We start from the raw sequence: 24,159 nt of genomic DNA, 5'->3' as shown, positions 1-24,159 counted from the left end.
ATGGCCCCAGACGTGGCCATTGGACAGGCCACGGGCCACAGGCCTCAGATCAGTATGAGGCAGGGCTGTAGCAAGAAGCTTCAGCCAAACAGTGAGGGCCACACAAAGTCCAGCAAACTTTGTGAGGAGGAGGAGGATAAACCTCCCCAGGAAGAGCCAGGGCATCAGGGGTTGAAGCGGTCCCGGCAAAAAGCAGGCCTTTCCACCAAAGGTGGCAGACGTGCCAAACGCCAACGCAGAGGTCTGAAATTGATCTGATAGTCACCTCATGGAAATGTTTCAGATATAACGTTCTCACAGAGAGTAACATATGTCTTCTTCACATCGTAGCTACGTTTGAGGAGTCGTACATGGAGCAGCACTTCCTTGGAGAAGGTGGATTTGGAAGTGTTTTTGCTGGGATCCGCATTGAGGATCAAATGCCTGTAAGACCGTAACTATAACCCTCTGTTTTTTGTGTCACGACGAAAATCTTTGTCTCATAGCTTGCTGGCCTTATTAAAACTCATCAAACTTTTGCTGTCACCGATTTGAAGTACGATCACTTTAATAACAGTGTAAAAAGCTTCATATTACAACTGGAACTCTTTATTAGTTTATTTTCATCTGAAATATTGTGTGACAGCATTCCCCTAACTTCTGCCATTGAAAGAAATGTAACTACCACTACTGTTGAACTACCTTTTCTGATTGGCTTCATGTTTGTGTAGTGATTATAGCGTTCTAATCGTCACAGCTTAGAGATATATGTAGACTCAGGTCAGATTTTGATTTCTTCAGGTTGCCATCAAGTATATCTCTAAAGACAGGGCAGAGGAGACGCTTGAGATTGTAAGTAATCTATTTGTGTTTCACTCATTTTTTAAGCTGTTCTCAGGGCACTAGAGAGAGCAATACTGAATTTGAACCTTGATCCTATTGAACCTGTGTTAATGGCATAAAGCACAAACTGCCCTTCACGTCACCTGTGTTTTGTGTAGCCTGGACAGGGTACTTTACCTTTGGAGGTGGCTCTGATGAGCATGGTGAACGCAGCCCCTCACTGTTCAAACATCCTACGGCTGTTGGAGTGGTTTGAACAACCAAGTCAGTTCGTTTTGATCCTGGAGCTGCTTGAACCCTGTCAGGATCTCGCCGAATTCTGCGAAGCGCAGGGTGGCTCTCTGGACGAGATTGTGACTCGCGAGGTGATGAAGCAGTTGTTGAGGGCTTTGCGTCACTGCGAGAAGCGCGGGGTTCTCCACCGTGACGTGAAGCCTGAGAACGTGCTCATTCTGACGGACTCTCACACGGTCAAACTCATCGACTTTGGCTGCGGAGACCTGCTCCAGGACTGCCCTTACGACTACTTTGCAGGGACCTTTCAATATGCACCACCTGAATGGTTCCTGCATAGTGAGTATATGGCAGGCCCAGCCACTGTCTGGTCTGTGGGAGTGACCATGTTCCGTCTAGTGTGTGGCTTTGCACCATTCACCTCCAGGCAACAGATCATCCAGGGCCATCTACCTTTCCCTCAAGGACCATCTGCAGGTAAAGACGTTGGCACAGAGCCAAACACAATTTCTTATGGCCAACATACACAAACTAACAGAAAGGACCACATTCACCACAGAACTTCCACATCTCTCATGTAGTTGGTTGATTTGTCCCGTTTTTAATTCCATACTTAACTTTCTTTCTCTTTTACATAGAGTTCCAAGACCTGATTCGCTGGTGCCTGAAAGAAAATCCAGAGGATCGTCCAACCCTGAAACAGATGAGGCGCCACCGCTGGTTTCAGGCTTGCTGAAATTTACATCTAATTTTGATATGATTCATTTTAGAAAACATAGAAATTTTCCTATGGAATTTAGTAAATGAAACTTGATATAAAATCTATTAATCACAGTAAACATGTAGGTAAAGAAGAGGGTGGAAAATTTGAGGTACCTGTCCCTCGAGGACCTAGAGCAGTCCCGCCCCAGTTCAAGTGCCCAATCCATTGTGCCAGCGCCATTTCAAGTCGTTAGTTGGCGGTATTGCGCCGATATTATTGCATGTCACTTTCAAAACCAGGAAGAATAACGTAGTTGTGGAATGGATCATTTTTGGGTGATAGTGGAACAATTGCTGGCACATATTCAGTTTAAGCATCCATGTTGATTTGGGAATCTTTCAAAAACTCTTGTAATATGCAATTTCAGTATGTGTCCATATTGGTGGATATGCTAAGCGTTTGTTTTTTAACGGTTTTGAAGTTTTGTTTTTCAGTGCACCCCCAGAAAATGTAGTGGTTTGAAGTAAACATTCAACCACGTTCGCGGTTAAACACCAGGTATTTGGCGCAAGTGTACAAGCAAAATACTGAATGGAGATGACTGACAGTGAAAGTACAATTCCATAATGTGGCAGGTTTTTTTCCATTTTAACCTAGTTATCCCAGCGACGTGGTGTAAGTAAAAGTTTAAACAGTGTGAAATTAAACATGAGTAGAATGACAAAAACGTTAAAAAGAGTGCAATAGGAACTTAGGGTGAGTAACCTTTTCATTATTTCATTACTTAAATTAAGCATCAATAATCTGTTATTTATGTAAAATGCTTTTTTTTTTTTGTATTGGGACAAACAATGTAGCGATTCAATCTCCAGTTCCAGTTTTCAGTCTCTTCCATTCCAGAAGCTATGTTGAACATTTGATGCAAACTGACGTCTGTTTTCATTTCTCTTTTTATTTCTCTGTCCATCTATTTTCCGGAGTGAGGCTCATGTGCGGAGACTGCAGAAAGAGCGTGATGAGCTGGAGCAGAGGCTCACAGACCTGAGAAAAGCTTGGTCCTTCCTCAGTGACCTGACCAAGCTTCACAGGAGCTACCTCCAGCACTGCAACACTCACCCTGATGAAGAGCCAGTGGTGAGTATTTGTCCTCTGACTTTCATCCATCATCACGTTTTTTTTTTTTTTTTAATTCACCTTGTGGGCTGTTCCTCTATAGAGGAATTTGTTAAATCTCAGATTAGCTGAACCCGAGAACTAATTCAATTTCGATTGAATTTAGAAGTAAATTGCTGAAAGTGATATAGAAAGGGCTGCATGGTGTTACACACTAAATGTTTTGGAGGTATTGTACAGTGTTGTAGCTGGACTTAGATATTACTTTGAAAAGCTTAAATGAGTGAGTTATGGGGAGAGGAGTTCTCAGTTACATTTCTGCTTCATTTGAAGTGAAAATTTCACTTCAAATTATCAAATTGTCAGTGCAACAGTGGATGTACAGAATTTGGGTTCCCTATCTCAGCCTGCATCTCTTTCCACAGTATGGTCCCTCCTGTATGCCAGCACTGCTGCTGGAAGCCAGAGGCACACTGGGAGCACAGCATCAGCCGAAGACTGTTCATGAAAAACTGCAGCAAATCTTAGACCAAGCTGACAACAAATGACTGCATGAATATTTCAACACTTCCGTGCCTAGAATTCACCACACAATGGAATCCAACTGCAGCATTTTTCAATTGAATTCATAAAAATGTTAGACTTACTATATTTGGCTGTTTGTACTATAGATTAAGAAATGTTATGAATGGCTCTGTAATAAGTTAAGTATTAAATAACCGTTATCATAACTGTTGAACGTTGTCAAGTTTTTGATTATCATCGACCCATGACATGGAACCAAATATTTCAACACAAACTGGGAGGAAAGATTGTCATATTTCACCCTTTAATAAGAGGCATCTGACTCTGCCTTTGACTGTTTGGATCAATGAATATCACTGCATCGCATTTGCAGAATTTTAGTGTAGATGAAAACCATATGTTTGAGAGAGTGTTGTTGTGACATCTCACAATTAGCTACTTCATCTTTTGCAAAATGAAACCTTTCATTCAAAACTATACAGTAGTTTATAAAAACCCACCTTTGCCACCATATGGCACACACATGGTTCATACGTTCCAGTTCTGTTTGAACCAGTTACACACTGCTGGGCTCAATCTAAAACACTTAACATTTCTACTTTTCTAATGATATAGTCAGGGTTTGATTTTTTCAGAGATATCTTTAAAGTAAAGTGCATGAATACATTGATCAAACACAACACACAAGACCAGTACTGCACAGTGATGAAAATATTTATTTCTCTAAACATTCTAAATCCATCAATACATCCATGCATTTCCAAAGGTTGCATTTTGCACTGAGAATCAGAGCAGAACATATTCTAAATACAATATAGTACATGCCATAAACACTGTAAACACATTTGGAGACAAAAAAAGCATGAATAACCTGTAAAAAAAACCCCCAACAACCTAAGCATCATTTCTCTGCCGAGCTGGATCTGGCCACAGCACTTCATCTACATCACAGGCAATGTCCTCTCTCGCAAAACAGCAAGGGAAGAATCTTCTTCAATGGCGAATCCATCCCTGCACAGAAGCTGCATCAATTTGGTCGCAGGCCTCCTCCATGGCTAGAATGAGGGGTATCCTGACATAGGGTTGGAGATCGTAAACCTTCCACCGCCATGCAGAAAAAAAACTCCTCAACGGGGTTAAGGAGGGGAGAGTATGGTGGGAGGTATTGAAATGAAGATTGTGTATGGTCTTCTGAGGTGTCAATATTGTGTAGTCTGTTGAACAGTGTGAGAATGTGGGCTATGTTGTAAGGACCCTACTTGGCATGGCAGTGGAGGGTCCCATTCTGCATGATTGCAGCACAGATTGTGATGTTACCACCACGTTGTCTTGGGGCAGTCAAAATAGCTCTGTGGCCAATGTTCCATTTAAGCTGAAGACAGGTAAACTCACCTGTTGCCTTTTTATAGTGCTTATGCCTGATTTGTGAGCTTACAATTAACCACCTAAGTGTCTGTGCACCCGACGGCCGTGTTTGATCAATTGGTTCATAAGCGTGGTATTTTGAAGGGCAGTGCCTTGAAGTGGCAAAGAAGTGACATCATGTTAGATTTCTGTGTCTAATGTAGAGAAGTGTGTTTAGTGTTTTGTAAAACACTGTGTAGAGTTTTGCAAAAAGTGAAAGGCTGAGAATGTGCTTGTAGTTGTGCAGATCTGGGCTGAGGTTTTGCTCCTTGAGTGTCAGGTTTCAGTAACTGTGTGTTATTTTGAATTTTAGTGTTTAAGCAATTGTAAAAAAAAAACTGTATAAAGCAGTGAGTTGTGCTTACAGTTTTGCAAAAAGTGTCTTATAAAATTACAAACTGAGTGTAAAGCAGAGAATGTGCATTCAGCTTGGCACACTTGGTAAATGCATTGGATACAAGTGTTAATGGTTTCAGAGATTGATTCAACAATCACTGTTGGTGTTTAAGGATTCCGAAAAAAAACTGTAATGTTTCTTTTGGACCTCAAAGATTTCCTCTTGGCCACTTTCCTAAACCTTTGCCATCAGTTTGTGTCTTGTTGTTGAGATGTAAACAGTGACATCAGCTGCAGTGAGGGACGGCCTGCAGGCCTTGAATGTCACTCCACCTAGATGTAAGAAAGAATCAACATTTATATCCATTTTTACAACGGCATTACCAGTTTGTCACATAAAATAGACGTGGGCTGTAATGCCATGAAGTTAAAGGGCAGTCACATTGTACTTACACATGTAATAATGCAAAGCAAAGGTAAAAGACACCTCTCTGGAAAGTGACACAAGTAAAAGTTGAAATATCCCATGAGGAAACCACTCAAGGGTCAAAAGTACATGTAAATGACAAATCATGAAAAAGAGGTAAGACCTTTCTTTGTTGCTTCATATGAACTGTATTTGGCCAAAAGAATCCTTCTTAAAAACTGTTAAACAAAAAAACAAACTCACTCTTTTCTGACATGGTGTCTAAGTTGTGAAATATTACAATTTTTTTATGATTGCTTACAAACTTGTTGCAGAATTTCACTCATTGTGTCAAAACTCTACACACATCAGAGATAAATATCTCACTTGAAAATGAAACTCAAAATGAAACTGCAATAAAAACCTAACAATCCTTTTTCAAAATGGCTTTTTTGCAACAAAATGATTCACACATGCACCATTTGAATTACTCTTTGAAAGCAGCAACAACATACTGATGTTCTTTATACAAAACACTTCTGTCTTTAGTATTTCATATACCTTTCTAATTGTCTCATACAGGCTCCTGTGAAAGATTGTTCCAGTACAGTACATCTACTCTCATTTCAGTGAACACACAAAAAAGACAAGCTTCAGAAGAAAAATATATACAGCTTAGTTTTTTTTTGTCATTGTAGGTTTTTACAGCCACAAGAAGACACAAAGAAAAACCGAATTGCAGCACAGTAGCCAATACAAGGACCTAGGGGAGAAATATAACGTGACGCTCCCAATTTGGACTAATTTGGCCAGCTCTATACGAGAGGTGTCGGTGGCACCCGCTTCAGGTTTCCCTTTTCCGTTATTGCTGTGGTTTTAGTTTGGAATTTGGGCTGAGCTAGGTGAGTAGTGTTTTGGAAGGTGCGTGTTTGTGTGTGTGTGCACTGCAAGAGGCCAGCTCGAGTCCGTTAAGCAGATCTGAATAACGGGGATGAAAGACCTCTGCGGGTCACTAGCTAGAGACGAATTTCAGTGCAATTGCTTTTAAGGAGACTTGGGAAGATGTAGCATCGGGGTAACTTGTATTAAAAAGTTTTGGGAGTATCTGTCTTTAAAGACTGCTTTTAAGGAGAGCATTTGAACATGGTTAAAACTCTTTTATTCAGCTGACTGAAAATGTTGAAACGCCACGGAGAAACGGCTGATTTGGATCGTCGTCCTCGTCCCCTTCATGTTAGCGCTCAGGCTAATCCAGGAGCAGAGGTTTCGCGTAGTCTGCCTCTTTATCAGGAATGTGGCCGTTATTGGTATTATCTCAAAACCATACAGTTCATACTGTCGGATACATTTACGGCTCAGTGTCGGGTTATTTCTTTCAAAAGTAACTTGATTATATGACTACCGCTGTGCCCTTGGGTAGATTTCTGCTCTCTGTGTACGTGAGTCGGATAATTAGTGGACTGGAGAGGGCTAGGGTGGGTTATGATGGAGTATAATTTAAAATCCTGCATCCATCATTGGAAAAGCTTCTTCCGATACGGACATCTCGCCATTTAGACTTCCTTAAAGGTAATGTTGACATGGTAACCAAAGTTCTTAAGTTTATCTTCGAATTGTCACTAAATCATAATGAACACCTTCGAATTCTGCGAGGTTGTCAGCGGATACGTGATAAGACAACAAAAGTGAAATTGATGAGATTTATCTCAGGCGACATTTTCAAGGTCTTTTACAAAGTAAATCTTAATACGGCATAGAGAAATGTTTTTGAAAACGAAACCGGGTAAGTACTATTGTTAGCGAGTACTATTTATTGCTTATTTTCAGTCATATTTAATATAACAGCGATCAGAAAACAAATAACACGATCCCGACCGTTCGTTTTTTAAAAAAGGCCCGTATCGATAATCCATACAACTGGTAAATTTCATTTCTGGTCATTTTCCATTTGTAACAGACTAGTATTGAGAACAATTGTCACTGAATTAATGTGTGTGCCGGAACAGCTCTAAAGTATACATTAAAAAAACTTTTGAAGAGTTCCAGTCATGAAAGATAGTACACTTAATGTTTTGTAATGAGAAATGATGTTAACAGAATTAGCAGACAAGGGTGTATCCTTAAAAGGTTCCAGTAATCTTTTTACTGCTGTTTCCTCTCAGCTTCAGATAGTTTTCTGTACAAGACATGCAAGGCAATCAGGAGGAAGAGAGAGCCGTGCTCACAGTTTAGTGGAGAGAGAGAGGAGAGAGCAGTGTTTAGCCCCCACCTCCAAACCCCACTGCCTCCATTGCCTGTCGATCCAGACAAATGTTTGGAAGTAGCCGGTCAGAGTTGCCCCACTGTAACGCCCAAGAGACGGGTGGCAGCTGTCTCTTCCGCTATGGCCCCAGACGTGGCCATTGGACAGGCCACGGGCCACAGGCCTCAGGTCAGTATGAGGCAGGGCTGTAGCAAGAAGCTTCAGCCGAACAGTGAGGGCCACACAAAGTCCAGCAGACTTTGTGAGGAGGAGGAGGATAAACCTCCCCAGGAAGAGCCAGGGCATCAGGGGTTGAAGCGGTCCCGGCAAAAAGCAGGCCCTTCCACCAAAGGCGGCAGACGTGCCAAACGCCAACGCAGAGGTCTGAAATTGATCTGATAGTCACCTCATGGAAATGTTTCAGATATAACGTTCTCACAGAGAGTAACATATGTTTTCTTCACATCGTAGCTACGTTTGAGGAGTCGTACATGGAGCAGCACTTCCTTGGAGAAGGTGGATTTGGAAGTGTTTTTGCTGGGATCCGCATTGAGGATCAAATGCCTGTAAGACCGTAACTATAACCCTCTGTTTTTTGTGTCACGACCAAAATCTTTGTCTCATAGCTTGCTGGCCTTATTAAAACTCATCAAACTTTTGCTGTCACTGATTTGAAGTACGATCACTTTAATAACAGTGTAAAAAGCTTCATATTACAACTGGAACTCTTTATTAGTTTATTTTCATCTGAAATATTGTGTGACAGCATTCCCCTAACTTCTGCCATTGAAAGAAATGTAACTACCACTACTGTTGAACTACCTTTTCTGATTGGCTTCATGTTTGTGTAGTGATTGTAGCATTCTAATCGTCACAGCTTAGAGATATATGTAGACTCAGGTCAGATTTTGATTTCTTCAGGTTGCCATCAAGTATATCTCTAAAGACAGGGCAGAGGAGACGCTTGAGATTGTAAGTTATCTATTTGTGTTTCACTCATTTTTTAAGCTGTTCTCAGGGCACTAGAGAGAGCAATACTGAATTTGAACCTTGATCCTATTGAACCTGCGTTAATGGCATAAAGCACAAACTTCCCTTCACGTCACCTGTGTTTTGTGTAGCCTGGACAGGGTACTTTGCCTTTGGAGGTGGCTCTGATGAGCATGGTGAACACAGCCCCTCACTGTTCAAACATCCTACGGCTGTTGGAGTGGTTTGAACAACCAAGTCAGTTCGTTTTGATCCTGGAGCTGCTTGAACCCTGTCAGGATCTCGCCGAATTCTGCGCGGCGCAGGGTGGCTCCCTGGATGAGAATCTGACTCGCGTGGTGATGAAGCAGTTGTTGAGGGCTTTGCGTCACTGCGAGAAGCGCGGGGTTCTCCACCGTGACGTGAAGCCTGAGAACGTGCTCATTCTGACGGACTCTCACACGGTCAAACTCATCGACTTTGGCTGCGGAGACCTGCTCCAGGACTGCCCTTACGACTACTTTGCAGGGACCTTTCAATATGCACCACCTGAATGGTTCCTGCATAGTGAGTATATGGCAGGCCCAGCCACTGTCTGGTCTGTGGGAGCGACCATGTTCCGTCTAGTGTGTGGCTTTGCACCATTCACCTCCAGTCGACAGATCATCCAGGGCCATCTACCTTTCCCTCAAGGACCATCTGCAGGTAAAGACGTTGGCACAGAGCCAAACACATTTTTCTTATGGCCAACATACACAAACTAACAGAAAGGACCACATTCACCACAGAACTCCCACATCTCTCATGTAGTTGGTTGATTTGTCCCGTTTTTAATTCCATACTTAACTTTCTTTCTCTTTTACATAGAGTTCCAAGACCTGATTCGCTGGTGCCTGAAAGAAAATCCAGAGGATCGTCCAACCCTGAAACAGATGAGGCGCCACCGCTGGTTTCAGGCTTGCTGAAATTTACATCTAATTTTGATATGATTCATATTAGAAAACATAGAAATTTTCCTATGGAATTTAGTAAATGAAACTTGATATAAAATCTATTAATCACAGTAAACATGTAGGTAAAGAAGAGGGTGGAAAATTTGAGGTACCTGTCCCTCGAGGACCTAGAGCAGTCCCGCCCCAGTTCAAGTGCCCAATCCATTGTGCCAGCGCCATTTCAAGTCGTTAGTTGGCGGTATTGCGCCGATATTATTGCATGTCACTTTCAAAACCAGGAAGAATAACGTAGTTGTGGAATGGATCATTTTTGGGTGATAGTGGAACAATTGCTGGCACATATTCAGTTTAAGCATCCATGTTGATTTGGGAATCTTTCAAAAACTCTTGTAATATGCAATTTCAGTATGTGTCCATATTGGTGGATATGCTAAGCGTTTGTTTTTTAACGGTTTTGAAGTTTTGTTTTTCAGTGCACCCCCAGAAAATGTAGTGGTTTGAAGTAAACATTCAACCACGTTCGCGGTTAAACACCAGGTATTTGGCGCAAGTGTACAAGCAAAATACTGAATGGAGATGACTGACAGTGAAAGTACAATTCCATAATGTGGCAGGTTTTTTTCCATTTTAACCTAGTTATCCCAGCGACGTGGTGTAAGTAAAAGTTTAAACAGTGTGAAATTAAACATGAGTAGAATGACAAAAACGTTAAAAAGGGTGCAATAGGAACTTAGGGTGAGTAACCTTTTCATTATTTCATTACTTAAATTAAGCATCAATAATCTGTTATTTATGTAAAATGCTTTTTTTTTTTGTATTGGGACAAACAATGTAGCGATTCAATCTCCAGTTCCAGTTTTCAGTCTCTTCCATTCCAGAAGCTATGTTGAACATTTGATGCAAACTGACGTCTGTTTTCATTTCTCTTTTTATTTCTCTGTCCATCCATTTTCAGGAGTGAGGCTCATGTGCGGAGACTGCAGAAAGAGCGTGATGAGCTGGAGCAGAGGCTCACAGACCTGAGAAAAGCTTGGTCCTTCCTCAGTGACCTGACCAAGCTTCACAGGAGCTACCTCCAGCACTGCAACACTCACCCTGATGAAGAGCCAGTGGTGAGTATTTGTCCTCTGACTTTCATCCATCATCACGTTTTTTTTTTTTTTTAATTCACCTTGTGGGCTGTTCCTCTATAGAGGAATTTGTTAAATCTCAGATTAGCTGAACCCGAGAACTAATTCAATTTCGATTGAATTTAGAAGTAAATTGCTGAAAGTGATATAGAAAGGGCTGCATGGTGTTACACACTAAATGTTTTGGAGATATTGTACAGTGTTGTAGCTGGACTTAGATATTACTTTGAAAAGCTTAAATGAGTGAGTTATGGGGAGAGGAGTTCTCAGTTACATTTCTGCTTCATTTGAAGTGAAAATTTCACTTCAAATTATCAAATTGTCAGTGCAACAGTGGATGTACAGAATTTGGGTTCCCTATCTCAGCCTGCATCTCTTTCCACAGTATGGTCCCTCCTGTATGCCAGCACTGCTGCTGGAAGCCAGAGGCACACTGGGAGCACAGCATCAGCCGAAGACTGTTCATGAAAAACTGCAGCAAATCTTAGACCAAGCTGACAACAAATGACTGCATGAATATTTCAACACTTCCGTGCCTAGAATTCACCACACAATGGAATCCAACTGCAGCATTTTTCAATTGAATTCATAAAAATGTTAGACTTACTGTATTTGGCTGTTTGTACTATAGATTAAGAAATGTTATGAATGGCTCTGTAATAAGTTAAGTATTAAATAACCGTTATCATAACTGTTGAACGTTGTCAAGTTTTTGATTATCATCGACCCATGACATGGAACCAAATATTTCAACACAAACTGGGAGGAAAGATTGTCATATTTCACCCTTTAATAAGAGGCATCTGACTCTGCCTTTGACTGTTTGGATCAATGAATATCACTGCATCGCATTTGCAGAATTTTAGTGTAGATGAAAACCGTATGTTTGAGAGAGTGTTGTTGTGACATCTCACAATTAGCTACTTCATCTTTTGCAAAATGAAACCTTTCATTCAAAACTATACAGTAGTTTATAAAAACCCACCTTTGCCACCATATGGCACACACATGGTTCATACGTTCCAGTTCTGTTTGAACCAGTTACACACTGCTGGGCTCAATCTAAAACACTTAACATTTCTACTTTTCTAATGATATAGTCAGGGTTTGATTTTTTCAGAGATATCTTTAAAGTAAAGTGCATGAATACATTGATCAAACACAACACACAAGACCAGTACTGCACAGTGATGAAAATATTTATTTCTCTAAACATTCTAAATCCATCAATACATCCATGCATTTCCAAAGGTTGCATTTTGCACTGAGAATCAGAGCAGAACATATTCTAAATACAATATAGTACATGCCATAAACACTGTAAACACATTTGGAGACAAAAAAAGCATGAATAACCTGTAAAAAAAACCCCCAACAACCTAAGCATCATTTCTCTGCCGAGCTGGATCTGGCCACAGCACTTCATCTACATCACAGGCAATGTCCTCTCTCGCAAAACAGCAAGGGAAGAATCTTCTTCAATGGCGAATCCATCCCTGCACAGAAGCTGCATCAATTTGGTCGCAGGCCTCCTCCATGGCTAGAATGAGGGGTATCCTGACATAGGGTTGGAGATCGTAAACCTTCCACCGCCATGCAGAAAAAAAACTCCTCAACGGGGTTAAGGAGGGGAGAGTATGGTGGAAGGTATTGAAATGAATATTGTGGATGGTCTTCTGAGGTGTCAATATTGTGTAGTCTGTTGAACAGTTTGAGAATGTGGGCTATGTTGTAAGGACCCTATTTGGCATGGCAGTGGAGGGTCCCATTCTGCATGATTGCAGCACAGATTGTGATGTTACCACCACGTTGGCTTGGGGCAGTCAAAATAGCTCTGTGGCCAATGTTCCATTTAAGCTGAAGACAGGTAAACTCACCTGTTGCCTTTTTATAGTGCTTATGCCTGATTTGTGAGCTTACAATTAACCACCTAAGTGTCTGCACACCTGACGGCCGTGTTTGATCAATTGGTTCATAAGCGTGGTATTTTGAAGGGAAGTGCCTTGAAGTGGCAAAGAAGTGACATCATGTTAGATTTCTGTGTCTAATGTAGAGAAATGTGTTTAGTGTTTTGCAAAACACTGTGTGTAGAGTTTGGCAAAAAGTGAAAGGCTGAGAATGTGCTTGTAGTTGTGCAGATCTGGGCTGAGGTTTTGCTCCTTGAGTGTCAGGTTTCAGTAACTGTGTGTTATTTTGAATTTTAGTGTTTAAGCAATTGTAAAAAAAACTGTATAAAGCAGTGAGTTGTGCTTACAGTTTTGCAAAAAGTGTCTTATAAAACTACAAACTGAGTGTAAAGCAGAGAATGTGCATTCAGCTTGGCACATTTGGTAAATGCATTGGATACAAGTGTTAATGGTTTCAGAGATTGCTTCAACAATCACTGTTGGTGTTTAAGGATTCCGAAAAAAACTGTAATGTTTCTTCTGGACCTCAAAGATTTCCTCTTGGACACTTTCCTAAACCTTTGCCATCAGTTTGTGTGTTGTTGTTGAGATGTAAACAGTGACATCAGCTGCAGTGAGGGACGGCCTGCAGGCCTTGAATGTCACTCCACCTAAATGTAAGAAAGAATCAACATTTATATCCATTTTTACAACGGCATTACCACTTTGTCACATAAAATAGATGTGGGCTGTAATTTCATGAAGTTAAAGGGCAGTCACATTGTACTTACACATGTAATAATGCAAAGCAAAGGTAAAAGACACCTCTCTGGAAAGTGACATAAGTAAAAGTTGAAATATCCCATGAGGAAACCACTCAAGGGTCAAAAGTACACGTAAATGACAAATAATGAAAAAGAGGTAAGACCTTTCTTTGTTGCTTTATATGAACTGTATTTGGCCAAAAGAATCCTTCTTAGAAACTGTTAAAGAAAAAAACAAACTCACTCTTTTCTGACATGGTGTCTAAGTTGTGAATTACAATTTTTTATGATTGCTTACAAACTTGTTGCAGAATTTCACTCATTGTGTCAAAACTCTACACACATCGGAGATAAACATCTCACTTGAAAATGAAACTCAAAATGAAACTCTGCAATAAAAACCTAACAATCCTTTTTCAAAATGGCACTTTTGCAACACCCCTCCTGGAATCGCAACCTTATCGTGGTGGAGGGGTTTGTGAGTCCCTGTGATCCTGGGAGCTGTGCTGCCTGGAGCATTAAGCTCCTGGTAGGGTCACCCAAGGCAGAGAGGTCCCAGGTGAGGGGCCAGACAAAAAGCGATTCAGAAGAGCCCTTATGAACAGCACACACGAAGAAACAGGCACCTCGCCCGGAATAGGGAGACCGGGGCCACCTCCTGGAGCCAGGCCTGGGAGGGGAGCTCGTCGGCGAGCGCCTGGTGGCTGGACCTGCCACGGGGTCCGGCCGGGCTCAGCCCGAACGAGCAACGTGGGGCTGCCCTCTCGTGGGCCCACCACCTGCGAGGGGAGAAATAGGGGCCGGGTGCGATGCCACACGGGTGGCAGGATGGGGCGAGGGCCCCAGCAGACTGGACTTACGGTGCAGAAACTGGCTTTTGGTACGTGGAATGTCACCTCTCTGGGGGGGAAGGAGCCGGAACTTGTGCGGGAGGTGGAGCGATACCAACTAGATATAGTTGGGCTCACTTCTACGCACAGTCTTGGCTCTGGAACCAAACTCCTGGATGGGGGCTGGACTCTGTCCTTCTCTGGAGTTGCCTGGGGCGAGAGGCGGCGGGCAGGTGTGGGGTTACTTGTTAGCCCCCGACTGAGCGCCGCCGTGGTGGAGTTTGTCCCGGTGAACGAAAGGGTTGCCTCACTGCGCCTTCGGGTTGCAGGGGGGAAATCTCTGACTGTCGTGACGGCGTACGCGCCGAACGGCAGCTCAGAGTACCCAGCCTTCCTAGATACACTGGAAAGTGTCCTAGTGAAGACACCATCTGGGGACTCTGTAGTTCTACTGGGAGACTTCAATGCTCACGTTGGCAATGATGGAGAGACTTGGAGGGGAGTGATTGGGAGGAACGGCCTACCTGATCTGAACCCGAGTGGTGCTTTGTTATTGGACTTCTGTGCGAGTCATGGATTGTCCATAACAAACACCATGTTCGAGCATAAGGTAGCTCATAAGTGTACCTGGTACCAGAGCTCCTTAGGCCAACGGTCGATGATCGACTTTGTAGTTGTCTCATCAGACCTGCGGCCGTATGTGCTGGACACTCGGGTGAAGAGAGGGGCAGAGCTGTCAACTGATCACTACCTGGTGGTGAGTTGGATCAGATGGCGGGGGAGGCTGCCAGACAGACCTGGTAAACCCAAGCGCATAGTGAGGGTGAACTGGGAACGGCTGGCTGAGGACCCTGTGCGGAAGATCTTCAACTCACACCTCCGGCGGAGCTTCTCCCTGATCCCGAGGGAGGCTGGGGACATGGAGTCTGAATGGACCCTGTTCAGAGCCTCCATTGTTGAAGCGGCAGCATTGAGCTGTGGCCAGACGGTCGTTGGTGCCTGTCGTGGCGGCAACCCAAGGACCCGGTGGTGGACGCCACCGGTGAGGGAAGCCGTCAGGCTGAAGAAGGAGGCCTTCCGGGCTTGGCTAGCACGGGGGACTCCGGAATTGGCTGAGGGGTACCGGCATGCCAAAAGGGCAGCAGCAACGGCTGTCATGGAAGCAAAAACTCGGGTATGGGAGGAGTTTGGGGAGGCCATGGAAAAGGACTTTCGGTTGGCCTCAAAGAGGTTCTGGCAAACCGTCAGGCGACTCAGGAAGGGCAGGCAGGGCCTCGTCCAGGCTGTTCTCAGCAGGGACGGGGAGGTCCTGACCTCAACTGAGGATGTGGTCGGACGGTGGAAGGAACACTTTGAGGAGCTCCTAAATCCGACTGACACGCCCTCCATAGAGGAGACAGGGCCAGAAGAATCAGGAGGGTCGTCACCCATCTCTCTGGCAGAGGTCACTGAGGCAGTTAGAAAACTCCACAGTGGCAAGGCGCCAGGGGTGGATGAGATCCGCCCTGAAATGCTGAAGGCTTTGGATGTTGTTGGGCTGTCATGGCTGACATGCCTCTTCAACGTCGCGTGGGAGTCAGGGACAGTGCCTGTGGAGTGGCAGACGGGGGTGGTGGTCCCCATTTTTAAAAAAGGGGACCGGAGAGTGTGCTCCAACTATCGGGGTATCACACTACTCAGCCTCCCTGGGAAAGCCTACTCTAGGGTATTGGAAAGGAGACTGCGGCCGATTGTCGAACCTCGGATACAGGAGGAACAATGTGGATTCCGTCCTGGCCGTGGAACAACGGACCAGCTGTTCACCCTCGCACGGATACTGGAGGGATCATGGGAATTTGCCAATCCAGTCTACATGTGTTTTGTGGACCTGGAGAAGGCTTACGATCGTGTCCCCCGGGGTGTCCTGTGGGGGGTACTGCGGGAGTATGGGGTGCCGGGTTCGCTGCTGCGAGCCATTCGGTCCCTGTACAGCCGCAGTGAGAGCTGTGTCCGTATTCTCGGCACAAAGTCAAGCTCATTCCCAGTGAGTGTTGGACTCCGCCAGGGCTGTACCTTGTCTCCGATCTTGTTCTTAATTTTCATGGACAGGATCTCAAGGTGCAGTCGGGGTGAGGAGGGTGTCCAGTACGGTGGCCTTAGGATTGCATCTCTGCTTTTTGCAGATGATGTGGTTCTGTTGGCCTCATCAAACTGTGACCTCCAGCACACATTGGGGCGGTTTGCAGCCGAGTGTGAAGCGGTCGGGATGAGGATCAGCACCTCCAAGTCCGAGGCCATGGTCCTATGCCGGAAAAAGGTGGCTTGCCCCCTCCGAGTTGGGACTGAGTTCCTGCCTCAGGTGGAGGAGTTCAAGTATCTTGGGGTCTTGTTCACGAGTGAGGGTAAAATGGAGCGGGAGATCGACAGACGGATCGGGGCGGCGGCGGCAGTCATGCGGTCGTTGTACCGGACCGTCGTGGTGAAGAAGGAGCTGAGTCAGAAGGCAAGGCTCTCAATTTACCAGTCGATCTTTGTTCCAACCCTCACCTATGGTCACGAACTCTGGGTAGTGACCGAAAGAATGAGATCGCGGATACAAGCGGCGGAAATGAGCTTCCTCCGCAGGGTGGCTGGGCGCACCCTTAGGGATAGGGTGAGGAGCTCGGACACCCGGGAGGAGCTTGGAGTAGAGCCGCTGCTCCTCCGCATTGAAAGGAGTCAGTTGAGGTGGTTCGGGCATCTCGTCAGGATGCCTCCTGGGCGCCTCCCTATGGAGGTGTTCCGGGCGCGACCAACTGGGAGGAGACCCCGGGGAAGACCCAGGACACGTTGGGAGAAATATATATCTCGGCTGGCCTGGGAACGCCTTGGGATCCCCCAGGAGGAGCTGGTGGATGTAGCCGGGGAAAGGGATGTCTGGGCGACCCTCCTCAGCCTGCTGCCACCGCGACCCGGTCCCGGATAAGCGGGAGAAAATGGATGGATGGATGGATGGACTTTTGCAACAAAATGATTCACACATGCACCATTTGAATTACTCTTTGAAAGCAGCAACAACATACTGATGTTCTTTATACAAAACACTTCTGTCTTTAGTATTTCGTATACCTTTTTAATTGTCTCCTACAGGCTCCTGTGAAAGATTGTTCCAGTACAGTACATCTACTCTCATTTCAGTGAACACACAAAAAAGAAAGGCTTCAGAAGAAAAATATATACAGCTTAGTTTTTGGGGTTTTTTTGTCAATGTAGGTTTTTACAACCACAAGAAGACACAAAGAAAAATAGAATTGCAGCACAGTAATCAATACAAACTAAAAAATTACAGTAAAATTACAGTGCAATGGTCAACAAAACTTGGCATTGTAAGGAACTGTAAGGGAGGTGGATGGTTTATGGATCCTGCCTTCTGTTGGGGTCTGGCTACATCACCTTGTTCACATCGCAAGGAATATCATCCCTGGCTGGGGAACAGGGAAAATATCGTCTTGAGTGCCATATCCAACCCTGGACTGACCCCACCTCAATGTTTGCGCATGCCTCTTCCATTGCTTGCAGAAGAGGCAGGCGGGCATGTGGTTGGTGGTCATACACTTTCCAACGCCGAGCCGAAAAGAATTCCTCAGTAGGACTGAGAAATGGGAAGTAAGGGGACAAGTATACAACTGTGAAATTATTGCTGTTGGTGAACCAGTCTCAGACAAGAGCGACCTGGTGGGAACTAACATTTTCCCAGATCACAACAAACCTCGGCTGCTCTGGTCTGTCCAGAACAAGTATGTAGCGCATCCAGAAATGTGATTATGTGTGCTGCGTTGTAGTGACCTAGGGTGGCATGGTAATGGAGAACACCTTGCAGACTCCTTGCAGGAGCCCCCACTGATACCCCACCCCCACCAAAAGCTTACCTGAGGTCTGTTTGTAGTGCTAAGGCTCAGACTGATTGGTGTTCAATTACTGTACAAGTGTTTTTCATATGTGTGTGTTTGTTGCCAATTTCAGGTATGTTTTGCATTTCTAATAGAAGTGTTTTCCCAATGATTACAAGAGGTTTCATCCATGATCAATGTGTCTAATGTAAGAGACAGTATGTACTGTTCTGCAAACAGTGTGTTGCAGAATTGCAAAGTGCAAAGCAGAAAATGTGTTTGTAGTTTTGGTGCTTTTGTTTAAGGCATGGTTACGAAAGTTAAGATTTTGGTGCTTTTGTCTAGGCATTCACTTCCAGAGTGTTAGCAATCGGCAACAACTGTAATGATTTAGAAATTTTGTGAAAAATTGACATTCAGAACAATCTAATCTGCAATTCCAGCAGAAAAAGGAATTCGTACGGGGAGCATGTCATCAGTTCAAAAGACATGGTGTCCTTAAATAATACCTCATATCTATTAGAGCTTTATTCATCTAGCTGACTCTTCTCAGTTATCACTATTTATATCTTATACCTGTGGAGCAAATACCTTGTCAGCTGATGGCAGTACACTGACAATTTTGGCCTCCATAAAGAGCCACATGTATATGAGGACTCCTCTAAACCCTCTGTGTTTTTTCATTCATTTTTTGTTTTTACTGTCACCGAAAAGACCAGTTTTTAGAACACATAGGATTCCGATCATTCAGGAAATGATTTTCACTGTGGGTTTCCCCCCAAGTGAGATGTTTGTCGTATTGGGGAAAAAATAGGACACTAGGACCTAGGTGAGAAATATAACGTGACGCTCCCAATTTGGACAAATTTGGCCAGCTCTATACGAGAGGTGTCGATGGCACCCACTTCAGGTTTCCCTTTTCCGTTATTGCTGTGGTTTTAGTTTGGAATTTGGGCTGAGCTAGGTGAGTAGTGTTTTGGAAGGTGCGTGTTTGTGTGTGTGTGCACTGCAAGAGGCCAGCTCGAGTCCGTTAAGCAGATCTGAATAACGGGGATGAAAGACCTATGCGGGTCACTAGCTAGAGACGAATTTCAGTGCAATTGCTTTTAAGGAGACTTGGGAAGATGTAGCATCGGGGTAACTTGTATTAAAAAGTTTTGGGAGTATCTGTCTTTAAAGACTGCTTTTAAGGAGAGCATTTGAACATGGTTAACACTCTTTTATTCAGCTTACTGAAATTGTTGAAACGCCACGAAAAACGGCTGATTTGGATCGTCATCCTCGTCCCCTTCATGTTAGCGCTCAGGCTAATCTAGGAGCGGAGGTTTCGCGTAGTCTGCCTTTATAAGAGGAATGTGGCCGTTATTGGTATTACCTCAGAACCGTACAGTCCATACTGTCAGATACATTTACGGCTCAGTGTCGTGTTATATCGGGTTATTTCTTTCAAAAGTTACTTGATTATATGACTACCGCTGTGCTCTTGGGTAGATTTCTGCTCTCTGTGTACGGGAGTCGGATAATTAGTGGACTGGAGAGGGCTAGGGTGGGTTATGATGGAGTGTAACTTAGTGTTGAAATCCTGCATCCATCATTGGAAAAGCTTCTTCCGATACGGACATCTCGCCATTTAGACTTCCTTAAAGGTAATGTTGACATGGTAACCAAAGTTCTTAAGTTTATCTTCGAATTGTCACTAAATCATAATGAACACCTTCGAATTCTGCGAGGTTGTCAGCGGATACATGATAAGACAACAAAAGTCAAATTGATGAGATTTATCTCAGGCGACATTTTTATGGTCTTTTACAAAGTAAAACTAAATACGGCACAGAGAAATGTTTTTGAAAACGAAACTGGGTAAGTACTATTATTAGCGAGTACTATTTATGCCTTATTTACAGTCATATTTAATATAACAGCGATCAGAAAACAAATAACACGATCCCGACCGTTCGTTTTTTAAAAAAGGCCCGTATCGATAATCCGTACGACTGGTAAATTTAATTTCTGGTCATTTTCCATTTGTAACAGACTAGTATTGAGAACAATTGTCACTGAATTAATGTGTGTGCCGGAACAGCTCTTAAGTATACATTAAAAAAACTTTTGAAGAGTTCCAGTCATGAAAGATAGTACACTTAATGTTTTGTAATGAGAAATGATGTTAACAGGATTAGCAGACAAGGATGTATCCTTAAAAGGTTCCAGTAATCTTTTTACTGCTGTTTCCTCTCAGCTTCAGATAGTTTACTCTATGAGACATGCAAGGCAATCAGGAGGAAGAGAGAGCCGTGCTCACAGTTTAGTGGAGAGAGAGAGGAGAGAGCAGTGTTTAGCACCCACCTCCAAACCCCACTGCCTCCGTTGCCCGTCGATCCAGACAAATGTTTGGAAGTAGCCGGTCAGAGTTGCCCCACCGTAACGCCCAAGGGCCGGGTGGCAGCTGTCTCTTCTGCTATGGCCCCAGACGTGGCCATTGGACAGGCCACGGGCCACAGGCCTCAGATCAGTATGAGGCCGGGCTGTAGCAAGAAGCTTCAGCCGAACAGTGAGGGCCACACAAAGTCCAGCAGACTTTGTGGGGAGGAGGAGGATAAACCTCCCCAGGAAGAGCCAGGGCATCAGGGGTTGAAGCGGTCCCGGCAAAAAGCAGGCCTTTCCACCAAAGGCGGCAGACGTGCCAAACGCCAACGCAGAGGTCTGAAATTGATCTGATAGTCACCTCATAGAAATGTTTCAAATATAACGTTCCCACAGAGAGTAACATATGTTTTCTTCACATCGTAGCTACGTTTGAGGAGTCGTACATGGAGCAGCACTTCCTTGGAGAAGGTGGATTTGGAAGTGTTTTTGCTGGGATCCGCATTGAGGATCAAATGCCTGTAAGACTGTAACTATAACCCTCTGTTTTTTGTGTCACGACGAAAACCTTTGTCTCATAGCTTGCTGGCCTTACTAAAACTCATCAAAGTTTTGCTGTCACTGATTTGAAGTACGACCACTTTAATAACAGTGTAAAAAGCTTCATATTACAACTGGAACTCTTTATTAGTTTATTTTCATCTCAAATATTGTGTGACAGCATTCCCCTAGCTTCAGCCATTGAAAGAAATGTAACTATCACTACTGTTGAACTACCTTTTCTGATTGGCTTCATGTTTGTGTAGTGATTGTAGCATTCTAATCATCACAGCTCAGAGATATATGTAGACTCAGGTCAGATTTTGATTTCTTCAGGTTGCCATCAAGTATATCTCTAAAGACAGGGCAGAGGAGACGCTTGAGATTGTAAGTTATCTATTTGTGTTTCACTCATTTTTTAAGCTGTTCTCAGGGCACTAGAGAGAGCAATACTGAATTTGAACCATGATCCTCTTGAACCTGCGTTAATGGCATAAAGCACAAACTTCCCTTCACGTCACCTGTGTTTTCTGTAGCCTGGACAGGGTACTTTACCTTTGGAGGTGGCTCTGATGAGCATGGTGAACGCAGCCCCTCACTGTTCAAACATCCTACGGCTGTTGGAGTGGTTTGAACAACCAAGTCAGTTCGTTTTGATCCTGGAGCTGCTTGAACCCTGTCAGGATCTCGCCGAATTCTGCGCGGCGCAGGGTGGCTCCCTGGATGAGAATGTGACTCGCGAGGTGATGAAGCAGTTGTTGAGGGCTTTGCGTCACTGCGAGAAGCGCGGGGTTCTCCACCGTGACGTGAAGCCTGAAAACGTGCTCATTCTGACGGACTCTCACACGGTCAAACTCATCGACTTTGGCTGCGGAGACCTGCTTCAGGACTGCCCTTACGACTACTTTGCAGGGACCTTTCAATATGCACCACCTGAATGGTTCCTGCATAGTGAGTATATGGCAGGCCCAGCCACTGTCTGGTCTGTGGGAGTGACCATGTTCCGTCTAGTGTGTGGCTTTGCACCATTCACCTCCAGTCGACAGATCATCCAGAGCCATCTACCTTTCCCTCAAGGACCATCTGCAGGTAAAGACGTTGGCACAAAGTCAAACTCTTTTTTCTTATGGCCAACATACACAAACTAACAGAAAGGACCACATTCACCACGGAACTTCCACATCTCTCATGTAGTGGGTTGATTTGTCCCGTTTTTAATTCCATACTTAACTTTCTTTCTCTTTCACATAGAGTTCCAAGACCTGATTCGCTGGTGCCTGAAAGAAAATCCAGAGGATCGTCCAACCCTGAAACAGATGAGGCGCCACCGCTGGTTCCAGGCTTGCTAAGATTTACATCTAATTTTGATATGATTCATATTAGAAAACATAGAAATTTTCCTATGGAATTTAGTAAATGAAAGTTGATACAAAATCTATTAATCACAGTAAACATGTAGGTAAAGAAGAGGGTGGAAAATTTGAGGTACCTGTCCCTCGAGGACCTAGAGCAGTCCCGCCCCACTTCAAGTGCCCAATCCATTGTGTCAGCGCCATTTCAAGTCGTTAGTTGGTGGTGTTGCCCCGATATTATTGCATGTCGCTTTTAAAAGCAGGAAGAATAAGAAACGTAGTTGTGGAATGGATCATTTTTGGGTGATAATGGAACAATTGCTGGCACATATTCAATTTAAGCATCCATGTTGAGTTGGGAATCTTTCTAAAACTCTTGTAATATGCAATTTCAGTATGTGTCCGTATTGGTAGATAAGCATTTGCTTTTCAACAGTTTTGAAGTCTTGTTTTTCAGTGTACCCGCAGAAAATGTAGTGGTTTGAAGTAAACGTTCGACCACGTTCGCGGTTAAACACCAGGTATTTGGCGCAAGTGTACAAGCAAAATACTGAATGGAGATGACTGACTGTGAAAGTACAATTCCATAATGTGGCAGGTTTTTTTCCATTTTAACCTAGTTATCCCAGCGACGTGGTGTAAGTACAAGTTTAAACAGTGTGAAAATAAACATGAGTAGAATGACAATAACGTTAAAAAGGGTGCAGCAGGAACTTAGGGTGAGTAACCTTTTCCTTATTGCATTACTTAAATTAAGCATCAATAATCTGTTATTTATGTAAAATTCTTTTTTTTTGTATTGGGACAAAAAATGTAACGATTCAGTCTCCAGTTCCAGTTCCAGTTTTCAGTCTCTTCCATTCCAGAAGCTATATTGAACATTTGATGCAAACTGATGTCTGTTTTCATTTCTCTTTTTATTTCTCTGTCCATCCATTTTCAGGAGTGAGGCTCATGTGCGGAGACTGCAGAAAGAGCGTGATGAGCTGGAGCAGAGGCTCACAGACCTGAGAAAAGCTTGGTCCTTCCTCAGTGACCTGACCAAGCTTCACAGGAGCTACCTCCAGCACTGCAACACTCACCCTGATGAAGAGCCAGTGGTGAGCATTTGTCCTCTGACTTTCATCCATCATCACGTTTTTGTTTTTTGTTTTTTTCATATTGTGGGCTGTTCCTCTATAGCGGAATTTGTTAAATCTCAGATCAAGTGAACCCGAGAACTAATTCAATTTCGATTGAATTTGGAATGAAACTGCTGACAGTGATATAGAAAGGGCTGCATGGTGTTACACACTAAATGTTTTGGAGGTATTGTACAGTGTTGTAGCTGGACTTAGAGATTTAGTAGCCATGGAGAGTAAGCAAATACAAAGCGGTAGTTCTTACAGAGTTTACTCTGAAAAGCTAAATGAGTGAGTTATGGGGAGAGGAGTTCTCAGTTACAGTACTGTTTCATTTGAAATGAAAATTTCAAATGAAGCCATTATCAATGCGAGAGTGGATGTACAGAATTTGGGTTCCCTATCTCAGCCAACATCTCTTTCCACAGTATGGTCCCTCCTGTATGCCAGCACTGCTGCTGGAAGCCAGAGGCACGCTGGGAGCAGAGCATCAGCCGAAGACTGTTCATGAAAAACTGCAGCAAATCGTAGACCAAGCTGACAACAAATAACTGCATGAATATTTCAACACTTAAGTGCCTAGAATTCACCACACAACAGAATCCAACTGAAGCATT

General features: G+C 43.8%; 3 protein-coding genes across 3 annotated transcripts; all 3 read left to right on the top strand.

Annotated features, from left to right (window-relative positions):
• On the top strand, positions 1 to 3,420 carry LOC115805035 (serine/threonine-protein kinase pim-1-like). The gene is made up of 7 exons (XM_030765521.1): positions 1 to 241; positions 331 to 425; positions 781 to 831; positions 981 to 1,533; positions 1,695 to 1,783; positions 2,744 to 2,893; positions 3,298 to 3,420. Exons 1-7 carry the CDS (start codon positions 1 to 3, stop codon positions 3,418 to 3,420), a joined length of 1,302 nt encoding a protein of 433 aa, XP_030621381.1.
• A 4,506-nt stretch (positions 3,421 to 7,926) lies between these two features.
• LOC115805034 (serine/threonine-protein kinase pim-1-like) lies at positions 7,927 to 11,345 on the top strand. The gene is made up of 7 exons (XM_030765520.1): positions 7,927 to 8,167; positions 8,257 to 8,351; positions 8,707 to 8,757; positions 8,907 to 9,459; positions 9,622 to 9,703; positions 10,663 to 10,819; positions 11,223 to 11,345. Exons 1-7 carry the CDS (start codon positions 7,927 to 7,929, stop codon positions 11,343 to 11,345), a joined length of 1,302 nt encoding a protein of 433 aa, XP_030621380.1.
• A 9,280-nt stretch (positions 11,346 to 20,625) lies between these two features.
• Positions 20,626 to 24,093, top strand: LOC115805033 (serine/threonine-protein kinase pim-1-like). Its single transcript, XM_030765519.1, has 7 exons — positions 20,626 to 20,866; positions 20,956 to 21,050; positions 21,406 to 21,456; positions 21,606 to 22,158; positions 22,321 to 22,402; positions 23,365 to 23,521; positions 23,971 to 24,093. The coding sequence occupies exons 1-7, from the start codon at positions 20,626 to 20,628 to the stop codon at positions 24,091 to 24,093; spliced, it is 1,302 nt and encodes a 433-aa protein (XP_030621379.1).
• The last annotated feature ends 66 nt before the right edge of the window (positions 24,094 to 24,159 follow it).

Source organism: Chanos chanos, chromosome 2, assembly GCF_902362185.1.
Source record: "Chanos chanos chromosome 2, fChaCha1.1, whole genome shotgun sequence".
Taxonomy (NCBI): domain Eukaryota; kingdom Metazoa; phylum Chordata; class Actinopteri; order Gonorynchiformes; family Chanidae; genus Chanos; species Chanos chanos.
This window is presented reverse-complemented; position numbering and strand designations above follow the sequence as displayed.